This window comes from Desmodus rotundus, chromosome 6, assembly GCF_022682495.2.
Source record: "Desmodus rotundus isolate HL8 chromosome 6, HLdesRot8A.1, whole genome shotgun sequence".
Classification (NCBI taxonomy): domain Eukaryota; kingdom Metazoa; phylum Chordata; class Mammalia; order Chiroptera; family Phyllostomidae; genus Desmodus; species Desmodus rotundus.
Window position 1 is genome coordinate 121,661,563 of NC_071392.1, and position 13,819 is coordinate 121,675,381.

Consider the following 13,819-nt stretch of genomic DNA (forward strand, 5'->3'; position numbering starts at 1 on the left):
TTGAATCCGTGCCATGCCTCTGTTTGCTTCTCCACTGGCCCAAGTGGGAGCATGGACGTGCATTGTCACATGTCCTCCCGCACACGCCGTGTTCACATCGGTGCAGCTGGCTTCCTCCGAGAGGTTTTCCCGGGCTTCCCTTTTCTGGGGCATCATTGTCAAGAAACACTAAAGCAAGAAGGGGGTGGAGGGAGTTGGGGGAAATCTTGCTGATAACCCAAAGGATCGCCTGAGATTAAGAACTATTCTAGAAATGGAAATTGGGTAGCTATGGTGTCTCTTTACCCCAATATGACACTAACTTGAAAAACTGGAAAGCAGGGGTTGCGAACTCAAGTATCAGCCGAAGCCAGGCGGGGAAAATGAAAGATGACACAGGCCAGGATCGGGAAGAAAAATGAAGAGTGAAACCCCGTCTAAAGGAGACAATGACAGCTCAACTCCACCATATTTCCTGTGGGACTAGTAGGCTCCAGACACTAGATTTTCTAATGTTTCAATAGAATCGATAAATCCAAATTATTATATTAAATGGCCCAGTACTTAAGTTACTGTATATTTTTAAAAGCCAATTTACTGAAAAAAGAAAGCACATCTTTAGATCATATTCAGCCAGACATTTTTAACCTTTGACTTACTAGCTATCAGTGGACTCCTGTTAATATAAAAGTTAAATAATTATTAGTAATAATATTAACTACATACACCTTTCGAGCGATGAGTAGCAGCAAGGGGACAGAGTTGGCAAAGATATTTACTTTAATGCTTAATATTAGAGACTATTTAGTACAATGTCATTTTAATTGGGTCATCACCATTGTCTGAGAATATTGATTTTATATTAAATACTTTGATTATAAAAAGCACATGCATCAGTCTTTCAGAACATGTGTGAAAATGCTTGGAGCAGTGGGGAGCTTTTAATGCCTTAAAGCTGAATGACTAAGAGGTTTGATTCAATGGCATGTCTTTGGTTGACGTCACCTACAAGTGCAGTTTGCAAACACCTCTCACATGTTGTGCTTCCACTTTGCAGCATATACCGTATGTTTTCAGCAGATCGGAAACGAGTCGAAACTGCTTTAGAGGCTTGCAGTCTTCCATCCTCAAGGGTAAGCATGTTGCCTTTCTAAAATTCCCACCACTAAGTAACTTTAAGCAATCGTACTAAAATAGGACTTGCCCCAATACTACTCAAATATGTTTTTAATTAAGAAAAACATAGCGCATATTTGTTAATATTTACAATATGTGGGATCACTGTAATTATATTTTCTTTCACCCCCTTTACCCCAATATTTGAATCCAGAAAGACTCTTGTCTAATATAAAAATATATTGGCCAAAAACTATTAACATTATCAAGAATTTAAATTTCTCAATAATAAATCCTTTCTTGGTGTCCCTTGAGATATTAGCTAATTATTATGGATTATGATTAGGAAGGTATTTGAAATATAAATTTCATCTTATCTCACTCTTTTTAAACTTCTCATTTTAAGAGTCCTAAGTTAATAAGCAATTAGTATAGCAGTACATGTTTATAAAGAAATAGGTTTGCATGCTCTGCAGGGCTGCACTCAAAAAGTTTTTGCTGAGAGGGATGCAGGATCAAAACAGCTCGGAGACTGCCTATTGTACTCGTGTGGTGGAAAAGTAGATGAGAGGACAAGCATGTGATATGCTTTTTTTTTTATACCCAACATATCCAAGGCACTCGGTCTATGTTAACCACCTGAACCAAAGTGCTTTGCTTTCATTTCAATGCATTTCTACATTCCTGGTTCTGAATTGATTTGTTATCATTGTTTCTGGAAGAAATGAATCTATTGCATAAAGCCTTTTTCTCACGCTGTATGCAGAACTCTCTATTACAAATTATTTTTACCCTGGTGTCTAAGCAACAAGTAAGCACTTTCCCAAGGATAACACTTAAACACTGTAGGGAGACCCCCAAACCTCTTGAAACACGCTGACGATGTCCAGTCGCGCTGAAGGAAGTTGAGGAGCCATCCTTAAATTCGTGGTTAAATTATGGGAAAGTGTGAGTGCCATTATTAGAGCCCCCAGGCAATTCTCATTGTGAATACTTTCCAGAAAAATTAAGTTTAATAATGACTTCGGTAGGTAATAAAACACAGAAGAAACAGGAGTGCCTTTCCACCACCAGTTTCCTGCTGCAGGTGAAAAAGGAGGACACTGCTACAAACCCTGGGACAGAGCTGTGGAAAAGCTCCCCAAACATTTGAACCTTCACTTTAATAAGCAAAATAAAATGATCAAACTTGCTTATGATTGCTCTTTCATTAGATGCTTTGGAGGGGGAAAGATATAACTGTTAAGGTGCTGTCGTTAACTCAACAAGTGTTTTCTTGAACTCTTACTGTGTGCCCTCAAGCACTGAGAATGTGGTAGTGAACAAAATAAAGTCCCAGCTTTCACGGATCATAGAGTCTGGGGGTGCTAGGCAAACACCTTGACTTACACCTGTAATTTGGGGGGAATTCTATGGGCAAAAGGAATGCCATTGAGAGTAAGGGAAGCTCACTCCAGAAAAGAAAAACAATGGGAGCAAAGCCCTGAGGCTGGAAAGAATTGACCAGTTTAAATAACTGAAAAAAGACCACTGCATTTAAGCATAAAAATAAAGTGTAAGGGATTAATTTAGAAAGATGAACAAAGAATTTTTTTTCCTCTGTATTTGCTCCTGATTTTACCTTTATTGGATAACACTTGTGAAATATAATGATCAAAAACTTTATTATTATAAATCTAGTGAAGGGAAAGAAGGAATAAAAAATAAAACTGAATAGAAAGTCAAACCCATCAGTCAATTCTTTGTAAATTACAATTTTCTAAACAAATGGATTCTGAAAATTCAGTCAATAAATATAAATTGAGTTTTTACAATCCACTATGTCTATTACAGGTTTCAGACCAATGTCAACTGGAGACAATTTAAAAGGAAAATGAGATTCAAATAACAGGAGTCATGTTTAAATTGAAAAAAAAATCCTTTTTTTCAGTAAAAGTAAATGTTATGACAATTTTTTAAAAACAAATTGGAGATTTTTAAAAACTATAATCAAAGTCCATCATAAAGTTTTGAGAGATCGTTATTCATAGTAAAGTATGCTTTACTTGGAGGAGTTGCAGAAACAGAATACTTTAAAAGATCTTAAAAGTAAAGACAGTTTTAGAGCTGGGAAATAAATACTTCTACAAACTGACTGTATTTTAAATCCTTGTTGTAATTTCATATCTACAGAACAGTGGCTCTAGAAAATATTCATTAATTAGCAAAAAAGATTCTGGATATACTGACAAGAGGTGTTTTAAATACTACACAGAAGAAAGGGTTATATAAATGGTAGATAGTACTATATATCAGGAGCCTCATTTCATAGCCAGTGGCCATTCAAACTAGATTTAATTGTGTTCTGTAAATAGATACATTACCAGAAACACAGTGGATATCCTGTTGAGATTTTTTAAATATTATCTTTGTTCACATTGTTAGAGATAATTAATGCACTTGAACTTGTGTCCCGGCCAACATGATCCACTGGAATAACACATTCCTTTAGAGGGTACCCCTTTACAGATTACAGTTGCTTGTCCAAGTTACTTTAATTGTTAAAAAGCAGTACTATATCTAAAAAGAGAGACAAAGCAATTGCTGCCCTTCTATTAATAATCTAAACACATTTTCCAGCGAAACCTTTGAAGACCTTTGCATACTCAGAAAATTACCACTTTACCCACAAAGTTTCTGAGCAGTGAAAATAGTTTACTTGCACCAAATTTCCTTTGATTTAAGACTTACTAACTTGAAAAGAGCTCAGTGACATTTGGAATTGTGCTGTAGCCTGGGCACAGCACTGGCATATGTGTCCGCATTGTAACGAAGATAAGGAATAAATCTATGTGTTTCTTTTAAATAACAAGGTTTACTAGAGTTATGAATATATATGCAATACCTATGGAGATAGTGTTTTTTGGCTTTAAGAATACTTTAAATTTTACTAAGGGATACTATGTATAATAAAACTAATAAAAAATTTCTCACAAAATAACTGTAAGATTTGCCTTTCTCCTAACTCTTACATTCCAAATATAAATAAAAAATACAATCATTTCTGTAGCTATGATTCTTAAAATTACTAATATCAAAATTCCATGTTAAAGTCACATTAAGAGGTTTATTATGAATAGTTTACTTGCAATTATTTTATGTACTCTATGGCTTATTCAACTTTTGACTTATAGCTTTAGATCAAAAATATTATGAATAGGTTGAAACTCTGAATTTGCTGAGAAAAAATCTATTGTTTTGCTAAGATAAAATCTGTATGTGGACTCTTGATTTATTAGAGCCTGCTTTAATAAATTAATACACTTTAAATAATATTTTCCTGAATGTTAAATACCTGTTTGTTATAGAGTTATTCTTTAATCTGGAAATGTATAGGAAGAAAATAGAAACTGCATCTAAAAACTGATGTGGCCATTTAGTTTGCTGGATGTGTTATGGAATCAAGTGTCCTGGATTCAAACATGACACCCCACCCCCCCAATATCACCAAGGACCTTAGGCAAGTTTTGTAACCTCTCAGCTATTAGTACTCATGTCTGTAAAGGAAGGACACTAACCTTGCCAATAGAGTTGACTTGAGATTAAGTGAAAATAGTCAAGTACAGCTCCATATGATTGGCATACGGTAAGTGTTCAATCAATACTCATTCTTATTATCCTCTGAGTGTTTTTCTTAGAGGTGTGGGTTTTTTCTCATTATTATTTTTGATTTAGCATGTGGATATGCCATAACCATATATAGAATATGGAAGTACAGGTACCAGCAGTACTACCAGCAAGTCTTTTTTAAAAAATATTTTCCCTTTTGAGATTCTTTGTATACAAGAAAGGGACTGAATCAACTCCACTTTTAAAGTTTGCCAGTACTTTGTAGTTTCTGAAATAAATGTGCTTGATCCAGACTATGTTGACCTCCTTCATCTTCCCTCCAAAAAGTTCTGATAATAACAAGAAATAATTACTGACCTTCTGTTTTCGTATTGGATTCACGAAATGGTGGGCCAGCTCCTGGACTACGGGCAGAGGACCTAAGGTCTCGTCCCATTGCCTGGGTTTCTCCAACAACATTGGCTGGGTGTCTGTTACATGCCAGGCATTGTGCTGGGGACACAAAGGAATTAAACACATATAGTCCCTTCACTCAAAAGCTTGGTCTAGTAGAAAATTAGAAAAATAAAAAAATGAAGGGAAAACTGTGAGAGATGCTATAATTAAGGTATATAAAAGTGGACTGTGGGCACAAAAAACTACATGTCTTCTCAGATGGTGTGGTCAGGAAGGGTTCACAGAAGAGTATTTACACAATGGGTATGATCTTTAGAGTATCGGCTCTTGGGCTTCCTTCTGCTCACACTGACAAAATGAATCCGCTCCATCTGCTTCACTAAATCATGGCATCCAGGGGGGAAAAATACTTGAATAAACTTTGTGATTTTCAGCCTTGCTTAAAATGTAAGGAATTAGAATCATCCTTAACTTTTCCTTATATATCTCTCCTATACTCTTTCACTTTAGTTCTCAATGATGCTCATTTTAACTCATTTTTTCAAAATATTTTCACCCACTGACTCCAAAGGCTTTAGGGTATCCTCATCAGTCAATCTGGGCAAAAGAAAAATGAGACAAGGAAAATCAGCTATATTGAAACATTTTCCTTTTTCTATGTGTTAACATCCAACTGGTAATGATAATAAATTGTGGGGGGTTTTTCAGATTATCTCATTAAATTGTCCCCTTTAATAGGAAGTCCTAATTCACAGCTGGTAAATAAGCAATGGTTAGAATCTTACTAAAGCATATTGTTATATGAGGTGATGTGTCTGGAATCTTATGTAAATGACTGTAGCTGAATCTGATATTTTAAGGGAAACATATAACACACAAGTCCTTGCTATCGACTTCCACCTTTCTCATAAATTCCATTCACTCATTTAGTGAATATTTATTGTGCCCCTGCTGTGCGTTACACACTGGAGATAGAGCAGTTAACAAACAAAGCATAGGTCCCAGCTTGTGTAGATCTGTAGGCTGGCAAGTAATAGAATCCTACAGCTGGGAACACAATCCAATTAAATGAGTGTTGAAACACGAGACAAGCAAGGTGTGATGGTAGCACAGATGGAAGACAAAACCCTGCCTGAGTGGAAGGAAAGGCTCCCAGAGGAAGCGATTTTAACAAGAAGGAAGAAAAAAAGGGAGGGTCAAGAAGGGAAGGAAGGCAATTATTGATATCCTTAGATAAAATCCATTTATGTGTGCGCTGGGTAAGGTTGAACTGGCGAGAGGAGCGAGCTCTATAAATAGTAACTAAGTAGTAGGGAGAATGGGAGAACACATATGGGGTTTATAGAATCCAATAACATGGGATGCTTGAGTTGGCTAACAAAGCTAGTGAGTATTTCTTTACTATTGATTTTTAAGTCTTTCTCTTTCCTGTGTCTCTCAGCCGAAAGTAGAATAGAGGGTCACTTCCAGCTATCTACAAAGCTACTTAAAGGGATGTGGGTGTCAAGTCACAGAAAGGATGACAACCGAAAAATGTACATCTTCTAGGCAACGGATTTCTTCCATCTTGTGAATCAAATGGAATTTTGGAAACCAGTTTTACAGGTTGTACTTGACTCCATTTTATGAGTGGCAAAACACCAATAAAATCATTCACGGGAACTTGCCACTGCTGTTAGATTTGGTCACTTGTGCTCATAATTTCAAAACTGGTGTCCAGGTAACTAAGCTTAATGGTATAATGCATCTTGCTATGTATAATGATAAATGTGTTGTTTGGTTGACTCAAAATTCTATTTTGCAAACTAGATTTTCCTGCTCTATAAATGGATTTAGTAAAGAAAATATTATTTTGTTTGTTCATTCCACAAATATGGGAGTGAGCTAAGTGGTGAGCTAAGTTTTCTTATCTGTTAGTAAGGAGTGTACAACTTCAGACAATAATTTTTAGAAACTTCTATAAAAGTACATTTCAAAACCTATGAATATGGTAAAAGGAAGGATGTTTTCTTTGGTTTAAGGGCTTGAAAATAAAAATACTCATATAAACACATACCTGAAATAGGAAAACAGCATAAAGAATGTCCTTCCTGTTAACAAAGGCTTGAATACATGCTTCCGGTTTCCATGGCAGCCCAACTACACAGAAAAATAAGTCACAGAAGTGACTTTTTATGTCAATGATTTGCTTCCCAAACAATAGGACCAGGAGGAGTCAGTGGGAAATAATGATTCCTGTCTTATAAAAACTGTTCTACAACTTATCAGATTATTTAAACCAGAAAGAACATTATTTGGGAAAAGAAGATGCAAAATTGAAATTTATCTTTTCATTTTGAAAATGTCTGTCTCTAGGTTCTTTACATTTTTTAAACCAATGTGAATGTTCTTCATGCCACTGATCACTTAAAAATGGTTAAAATGGTAAATTTTATATTATGTATATTTTATCACAATAAACAAGATTAAAACAAAACAAAAAGCAAATTAAAAATATGTTAAAGTAACCCTGTTTTTACTAGGTCCAACTTTACTTTGGAAATGTACTTAAGACATTCCCTTGCCCTGGCTGGTGTGGCTCAGTGGATTGAGCACTGGCCTATGAACCAAAAGGTCACCAGTTCAATTCCCAGCCAGGGCACGTGCCTGGGTTGCAGGCCAGGTCTCCAGTTGGGGGCGTGTGAGAGGCAACTCTTTCTCTCTCACACAATGATGTTTCTCTCCCTTTCTGTCTCCTTCCCTTCCCCTCTCTCTAAAAGTAAATAAATAAAATCTTTTTAAAAAAAGAAAAAGAAATTGCCTTAACATCCCTTTAGGAGAAGAAAACTCTTACACTTAAATTATAATAAAAAAAGCAGAAAACAGAAAATAAGGCTTTTAATATCTTAAAGCCAGTGATCAAAAGAACCCCACAGCTGGCCTCATAAATGTCTTGAGTGTTTACCCTGACCCTGTAGAAGAAAAGAGGAAGGAAGGAGGGAGGGAGGGGAGGAACAGAGGAAAACAGGAAGGGAGAAAGATAGGAAAGAAAAAGAACATTTACTGACCCTGTTGTTTTATTTCTCAGAATGATTCAATACCTCAAGAAGATTTCACTCCAGAAGTGTACAGAGTTTTCCTGAACAACCTTTGCCCTCGACCTGAAATTGATAACATCTTTTCCGAATTGTAAGAGGATATATTTTAACCCACTTTTCTCCAGCTTCAGGGGTCCTCAGGCTGCCTAGGGCAGGGTTTTGAGCAGCAGAGGGAGGGGAAAAACCTCTTGTGCACTGTGGCTAATAGCAGTGCTACTGTGTAATTGTTGGAGACAGTCACACATCCCCGCCCCTGAGGTGCAAGCAGTGGTTTTACAGAGCGCAAGTTTGCTATGATTTGTTGCTGGGTGTAGCTGTTTCAGTATTCTCAGGGGCTCAGCATGGTTTAAAGACTACGGCTAGAACAGAGGCAGCTTGGTAGAGACTGACTCATGTTGCAGAAAGAACTCTGAACTGGGAACTAGCCATCCTACCCCTCTGAATCACATTAGTGAAATGAGAAATTCGGATTATGAAAAACCCTCCCAGCTGAAAATTACTTGCTTTTATGTTAGAAATTACATTGGCATTATTTTTTTAATGAATCAACAAAATAAGAAACTAACCAAAACACTAAGGCAAATGTGGGGAAGTGACAATTTACTTTTTTGATATACTGAAATCTATATGATGACAAATAATCAATCCAAAATTAATAAATAAAACAAGGATTTCTTCACATCAAAGATAGGCAAACCGTGCTGCTGAGAATCACATTGGATGTACTCACTTGCTAATGTTCATTGCCATCATCTATTTATTGAACACATGCAATAGTTGTACCATAGAACTTGACTTTGGGCTGTCGACAAGATTAAAATGTGAAGTTTGAATCAAATTTTAAAGAAGAGTTATAGACCCCTGGCTGAAATGTAAATTTAATGAAAAGAAAAATGCACTTAAACACATTGTTTACTTTTTTTTAGTAGTAAGTAATAATTATATCTTCTAAGTGATTAATCAGATATGGGAATTTGATGCCTAATCCAGATGTTCACTATCATAATCAAAAGCAACCCATACCTCTGTGTTCAAGTTAGAGTGGTGCATGCTTTCCTACTGTGGATTTTCTCATGCCTTTAGTATTGTTGAAGGGCATTGGGAGTTAGTGGCAGTGACTGCAAAGACATTTGTAGTTTATAGAGATGCACCAATTACAGTGGAGCAGTTCAGTGTCCTCCAGGCAAGACGGGCATTTCAGTAAGACATGCTCTTACCAGGATGGCAGGGTTGGAGTTCTCTGTAGCTAAATGCAAATATGTGGATGAGACTTGGTGGAAAATATTCTAATTTATGGTTTTGAATTGTGTTTAGTGGTGCCAAAAGCAAACCTTACCTTACCGTTGATCAGCTGATGGATTTTATCAATCTTAAGCAGCGAGATCCCCGGCTAAATGAAATACTTTACCCACCTTTAAAGCAAGAGCAAGTCCAAGTGTTGATTGAGAAGTATGAACCCAACAACAGCCTCGCCAAAAAAGGTCAGTCCACTCTGTCTGACACCATAGGGAAGCTCTGGTTTCTAACTGTGAATGTGTCACGCACTGGTCAGTCTCCACGTTTGTTTGCCTGCTTTCCTTCTATCTAAAATCACTGGTGGTTCAATCCAAAGTAATTTTTTTTCACCCTGGCTGGGCGGCTCAGTTGGCTGGAGCATTGGCTCATACACCAAAAGTTTGTAGTTTCAATACCCGGTCAGGGCAACTACCTAGGTTGCAGGTTCAATCCCCAGTCGAGGTACATATGGGAGGCAACTCATCAATGTTTCTGTCTCACATTGATGTTTCTCTCTCTCTCTCTCTTTCTCTCTCTCTCACTCTCTCTCTCACTCTCTCTCTCAGAAATCAGTAAAAATATATCTTCAGGTGAGGATAAAAAAAGTAGATTTTTTTTTTACTTTGATATGTGATTTGTGTTGTTACATATATGCATACACGTAATATATTTTTTAAATGTCTAACCATTTTTTTTTTAATTTACAAGTTGCTCTTTTGGGTCTGTTTTAAGATATTCTGAGAAATGATCCACAGATTTTTCTAAATCTCTAAAACTGAAAATATTAGATCTTTATATTATTCTAGTTCATGTTATTGACAAACTCTTCCACTTGGAAAAATATTATAGAAATTTGACTTTTTATATTTAAAAAATTAGTATTTTTAGAAAAAATAATGAGTCTAAAAATTGATATCTGAAAGACTCCTCTAAGTTGCCTGGAAATTGTTTAAAACTTTATGTTTTAATTTGGGAGAAATGAATTGCCAAAATAAGATCATGATGAATTGATTGCCAAGACCTTTCAATGATATGTGGCATCATTGTCCCTGAAAAGGATCTTCAGATTTTTCTTTTCCACTAAGACCAAGCCTCTCCTGGACTGAGACATCTTCACTGTGAAAATTGATGAGTTATCACTGATGCTATTGCAAATTGCCTGGATATTCCATGGAGATAAAAATGAAGTACAATTAACCAATGTTAATATGCAGGCAATTTATAAGTAGCTGAAATAGCTCTAGTAAGCTGAGAATTAATAAGAATAGTTATCATAAAAGTAGATTAAAAAGTTTTTCAGCACATTGTATTTATTCTGGAAGTGGTCCTCTAAATGAAAAATAAAGTATTTATTAAGTATAAATTAAAATTATAATTAATTTTATCCTACAGGGTATCAGGTTGGAATTTATAAATCACATTTTTTAGTGTTTATTTCCTTGGCCAAGCACTTCGCCTCTGTTGCTGTCGTCATTCTTATTACTGCCGAGGTCAGTCAAAGGAAACAACCGAGCCAACAGTAAATGTGGGCATTGCCAGGCCTGCCCCTCTAATCATACTTAGATATGACGCCCTCTTTTCCCTAGTGCTGAAAAGGTGGCTTTCCTCCTTATCACTTAGCAGGGAGCAACTCCTTGGAGATTTCTCCCAAAATAGCTGACAGTTCCTTTCTGAAACCCAAATATCACCAAAAATAACTAACAGCTTTATAACATAAAAAACAAGACTTGTAACAAATGGTTAGCTTTTGACACAAGGAAAACAAAAAGCTTTTGTGAAACCAAGGAGCCACTTCAGAACCTAAACTCTGCCTTTTGTTCCTCCTTTCACACCACACTGCTTCATGCTTCAGGCGGCATATGATGCCTCCATACATCAATTCTGATGACTTGGAAAAGGAGAGGATAGAAAGAAAAAAATTACGATACGTTATTGAAAAATGGTGAGTCCTGGAAGAACCAAGTTTGATCTAATAAAAATTAATATGATATACCTTAGCACTTGTAAGAGTATTTCATGGCATCTTATAGCTGTGCCAGGTAAGAATTCTATCTATAATCATGACAGGCACCCAAAATTCAGGTGCATTTAAAGTAGCAACACTATTTTTCTAACACTTAGTAGGATTCATAATGAATCCTAAGTTTCCATGTCAGCTTTGATGTGATTTTTTAAATCACAGAATTCATTTCTCAACCCAAAAAACTCCAATGAGAAAATTAACTTGAGCTCTTTCATACCAGGTCATTTTGTTTGCTGCTTTAGCTCTGTTTATGAGAACAAAGAAGATTAGAGAAGATTTATTTTGTTGACTATTATTTCACGGTGAATAGTCTAACAATTTTGAAATCCTTATTTGTAGGAATAAGAAATTATTGGGTTAGAAATTAATTCTTTAGGGACTTCCAGCCAAGATGGAGGTGTAGATTGACACACTGTGCCTCCTTGCACAACCAAAAGAAGAACAAATTTAAAAACAAAAAGCAACCAGAACTGCCAGAAAATTGAACTGTATGGAAGTCCAACAACCAAGGAGTTAAAGAAGAAACATTCATCCAGATGGGTAGGAGGTGGGGAGATGGGCAACTGGGCGGAGAGGACACTTGGCAGGGTGGCAGCTGGAGGACCAGAGTGGGCAAGGCTGCAGCTGGCAGGATAGGGTGGCGGCTGGAGGACTCGGTGAGGCAGTGGATTGCAGACTGGATGGTCCTACATTTGAGTGCAGATAAACTGGGAGGAACAACTAGGGAGTGAGACAGACCACCCAACCCAGAGTTCAAGCACAGGGAAATGGAGCCTCAGCCTCTGATTAAGGACATGAGTGGGGGTTGGGACAGCAGTGCGTTAAACTCCCAGCCTCACAGAAGAGTTCATGGAGAGACCAACAGGGTCCTAGAACTTACAGAAGCCCACCTGCCCGGGAATCAGCACCAGAAGGGCCCAATTCGATTCTGGGTAGCAAGAGAAGTGACTGAAAACCTGCAGAGAGCTGAGCAAGCAGCACTGTTCCCTCTCAAAACCCTCCCCCACATACAGTGTCACAACTCAGTGGTGTGGGTTGCCCCACCCTGATGAACACCTACGGCTCCACCCCTTACTACTTAACAGGCATGCTGAGACAAAAAAAAAAAAAAAAAAAAGGGCCCAAACAAAAGAACAGATCAAAGCTCCAGAAAAAATACAGCTAAGTGACGAAGAGATAGCCAACCTATCAGATGCACAGTTCAAAATACTGGTAATCAGGATGCTCACAGAATTGGTTGAATATGGTCACGAAGTAGATGAAAAAATGAAGACTATGCTAAGGGAAATAAGGGAAAATGTACAGGGAACCAAAAGTAAAGGAAAGGAAACTAGGACTCAAATCAACAGTGTGGACCAGAAAGAAGAAAGAAACATTCAACCAGAACAGAATGAAGAAACAAGAATTCAAAAAAAAAAACAAGGAGAGGCTTAGGAACCTCCAGGACATCTTTAAATGTCCCAACATCCGAATCATAGGGGTACCAGAAGGAGAAGAGGAAGAGCAAGAAATTGAAAACTTATTTGAACAAATAATGAAGGAGAACTTCTCCAACCTGGCAAAGGAAATAGACTTCCAGGAAGTCCAGGAAGCTCAAAGAGTCCCAAAGAAGTTGTACCCAAGGAGGAACACACCAAGGCACATCATAATTACATTGCCCAAGATTAAACAGAAGGAGAGAATCTTACAAGCAGCAAAAGAAAACGAGACAGTTACCTAACAAAGGAGTTCCCATAAGACTATCAGCTGATCTCTCAAAAGAAACCTTGCAGGCAAGAAGGGGCTGGAAAGAAGTATTCCAAATCATGAAAGGCAATGACCTACGTCCAAGATTAATCTATACAGCAAAGCTTTCATTTAGAATGGAAGGGCAGATAAAGTGCTTCCCAGATAAGGTCAAATTAAAGGAGTTCATCATCACCAAGCCCTTATTACATGCAATATTAAAGGGACTTATCTAAGAAAAAGAAGATAAAAAATAGGAACAGTAACATGACAACAAACTCGCAGTTATTAACAACAGAACCTAAAATAAAAACAAAAACAAACTAAGCAAACAACTAGAACAAGAACAGAATCAGAAATGGAGATCACATGGAGGGTTATCAGTGGGGGAGTGGGTCGGGAAAGAGAGAGGAAAGGGACAGAGAATAAGTAACATAATTGGTAGGTAGAAGATAGACAGGGGGAGGGTAAGAATAGTATAGGAACTGTAGAAGCCAAAAAACTTATATATATATGCCCCATGAACATGAACTAAAGGGGGGGGGTATGGGTGGGAGGGGGTGTGCAGGATGGAGGGGAATAAAGGGGAGATAATGGGACAACTGTAATAGCATATTCA

At 37.1% G+C, this 13,819-nt stretch overlaps 1 protein-coding gene across 4 annotated transcripts in view; it reads left to right on the plus strand.

The window, feature by feature from the left end:
• PLCB1 (phospholipase C beta 1) overlaps window positions 1–13,819 on the plus strand; it is a 647,197-nt gene that overhangs the window by 438,138 nt on the left and 195,240 nt on the right. For all 4 annotated transcript variants that reach the window (XM_024559913.4, XM_053926267.2, XM_024559915.4 and 1 more), the window contains exons 7-9: window positions 1,037–1,112; window positions 8,168–8,268; window positions 9,492–9,658. In XM_024559913.4, coding sequence (XP_024415681.1) covers window positions 1,037–1,112; window positions 8,168–8,268; window positions 9,492–9,658 — 344 coding nt within the window. The remainder of the gene's footprint in view (window positions 1–1,036; window positions 1,113–8,167; window positions 8,269–9,491; window positions 9,659–13,819) is intronic.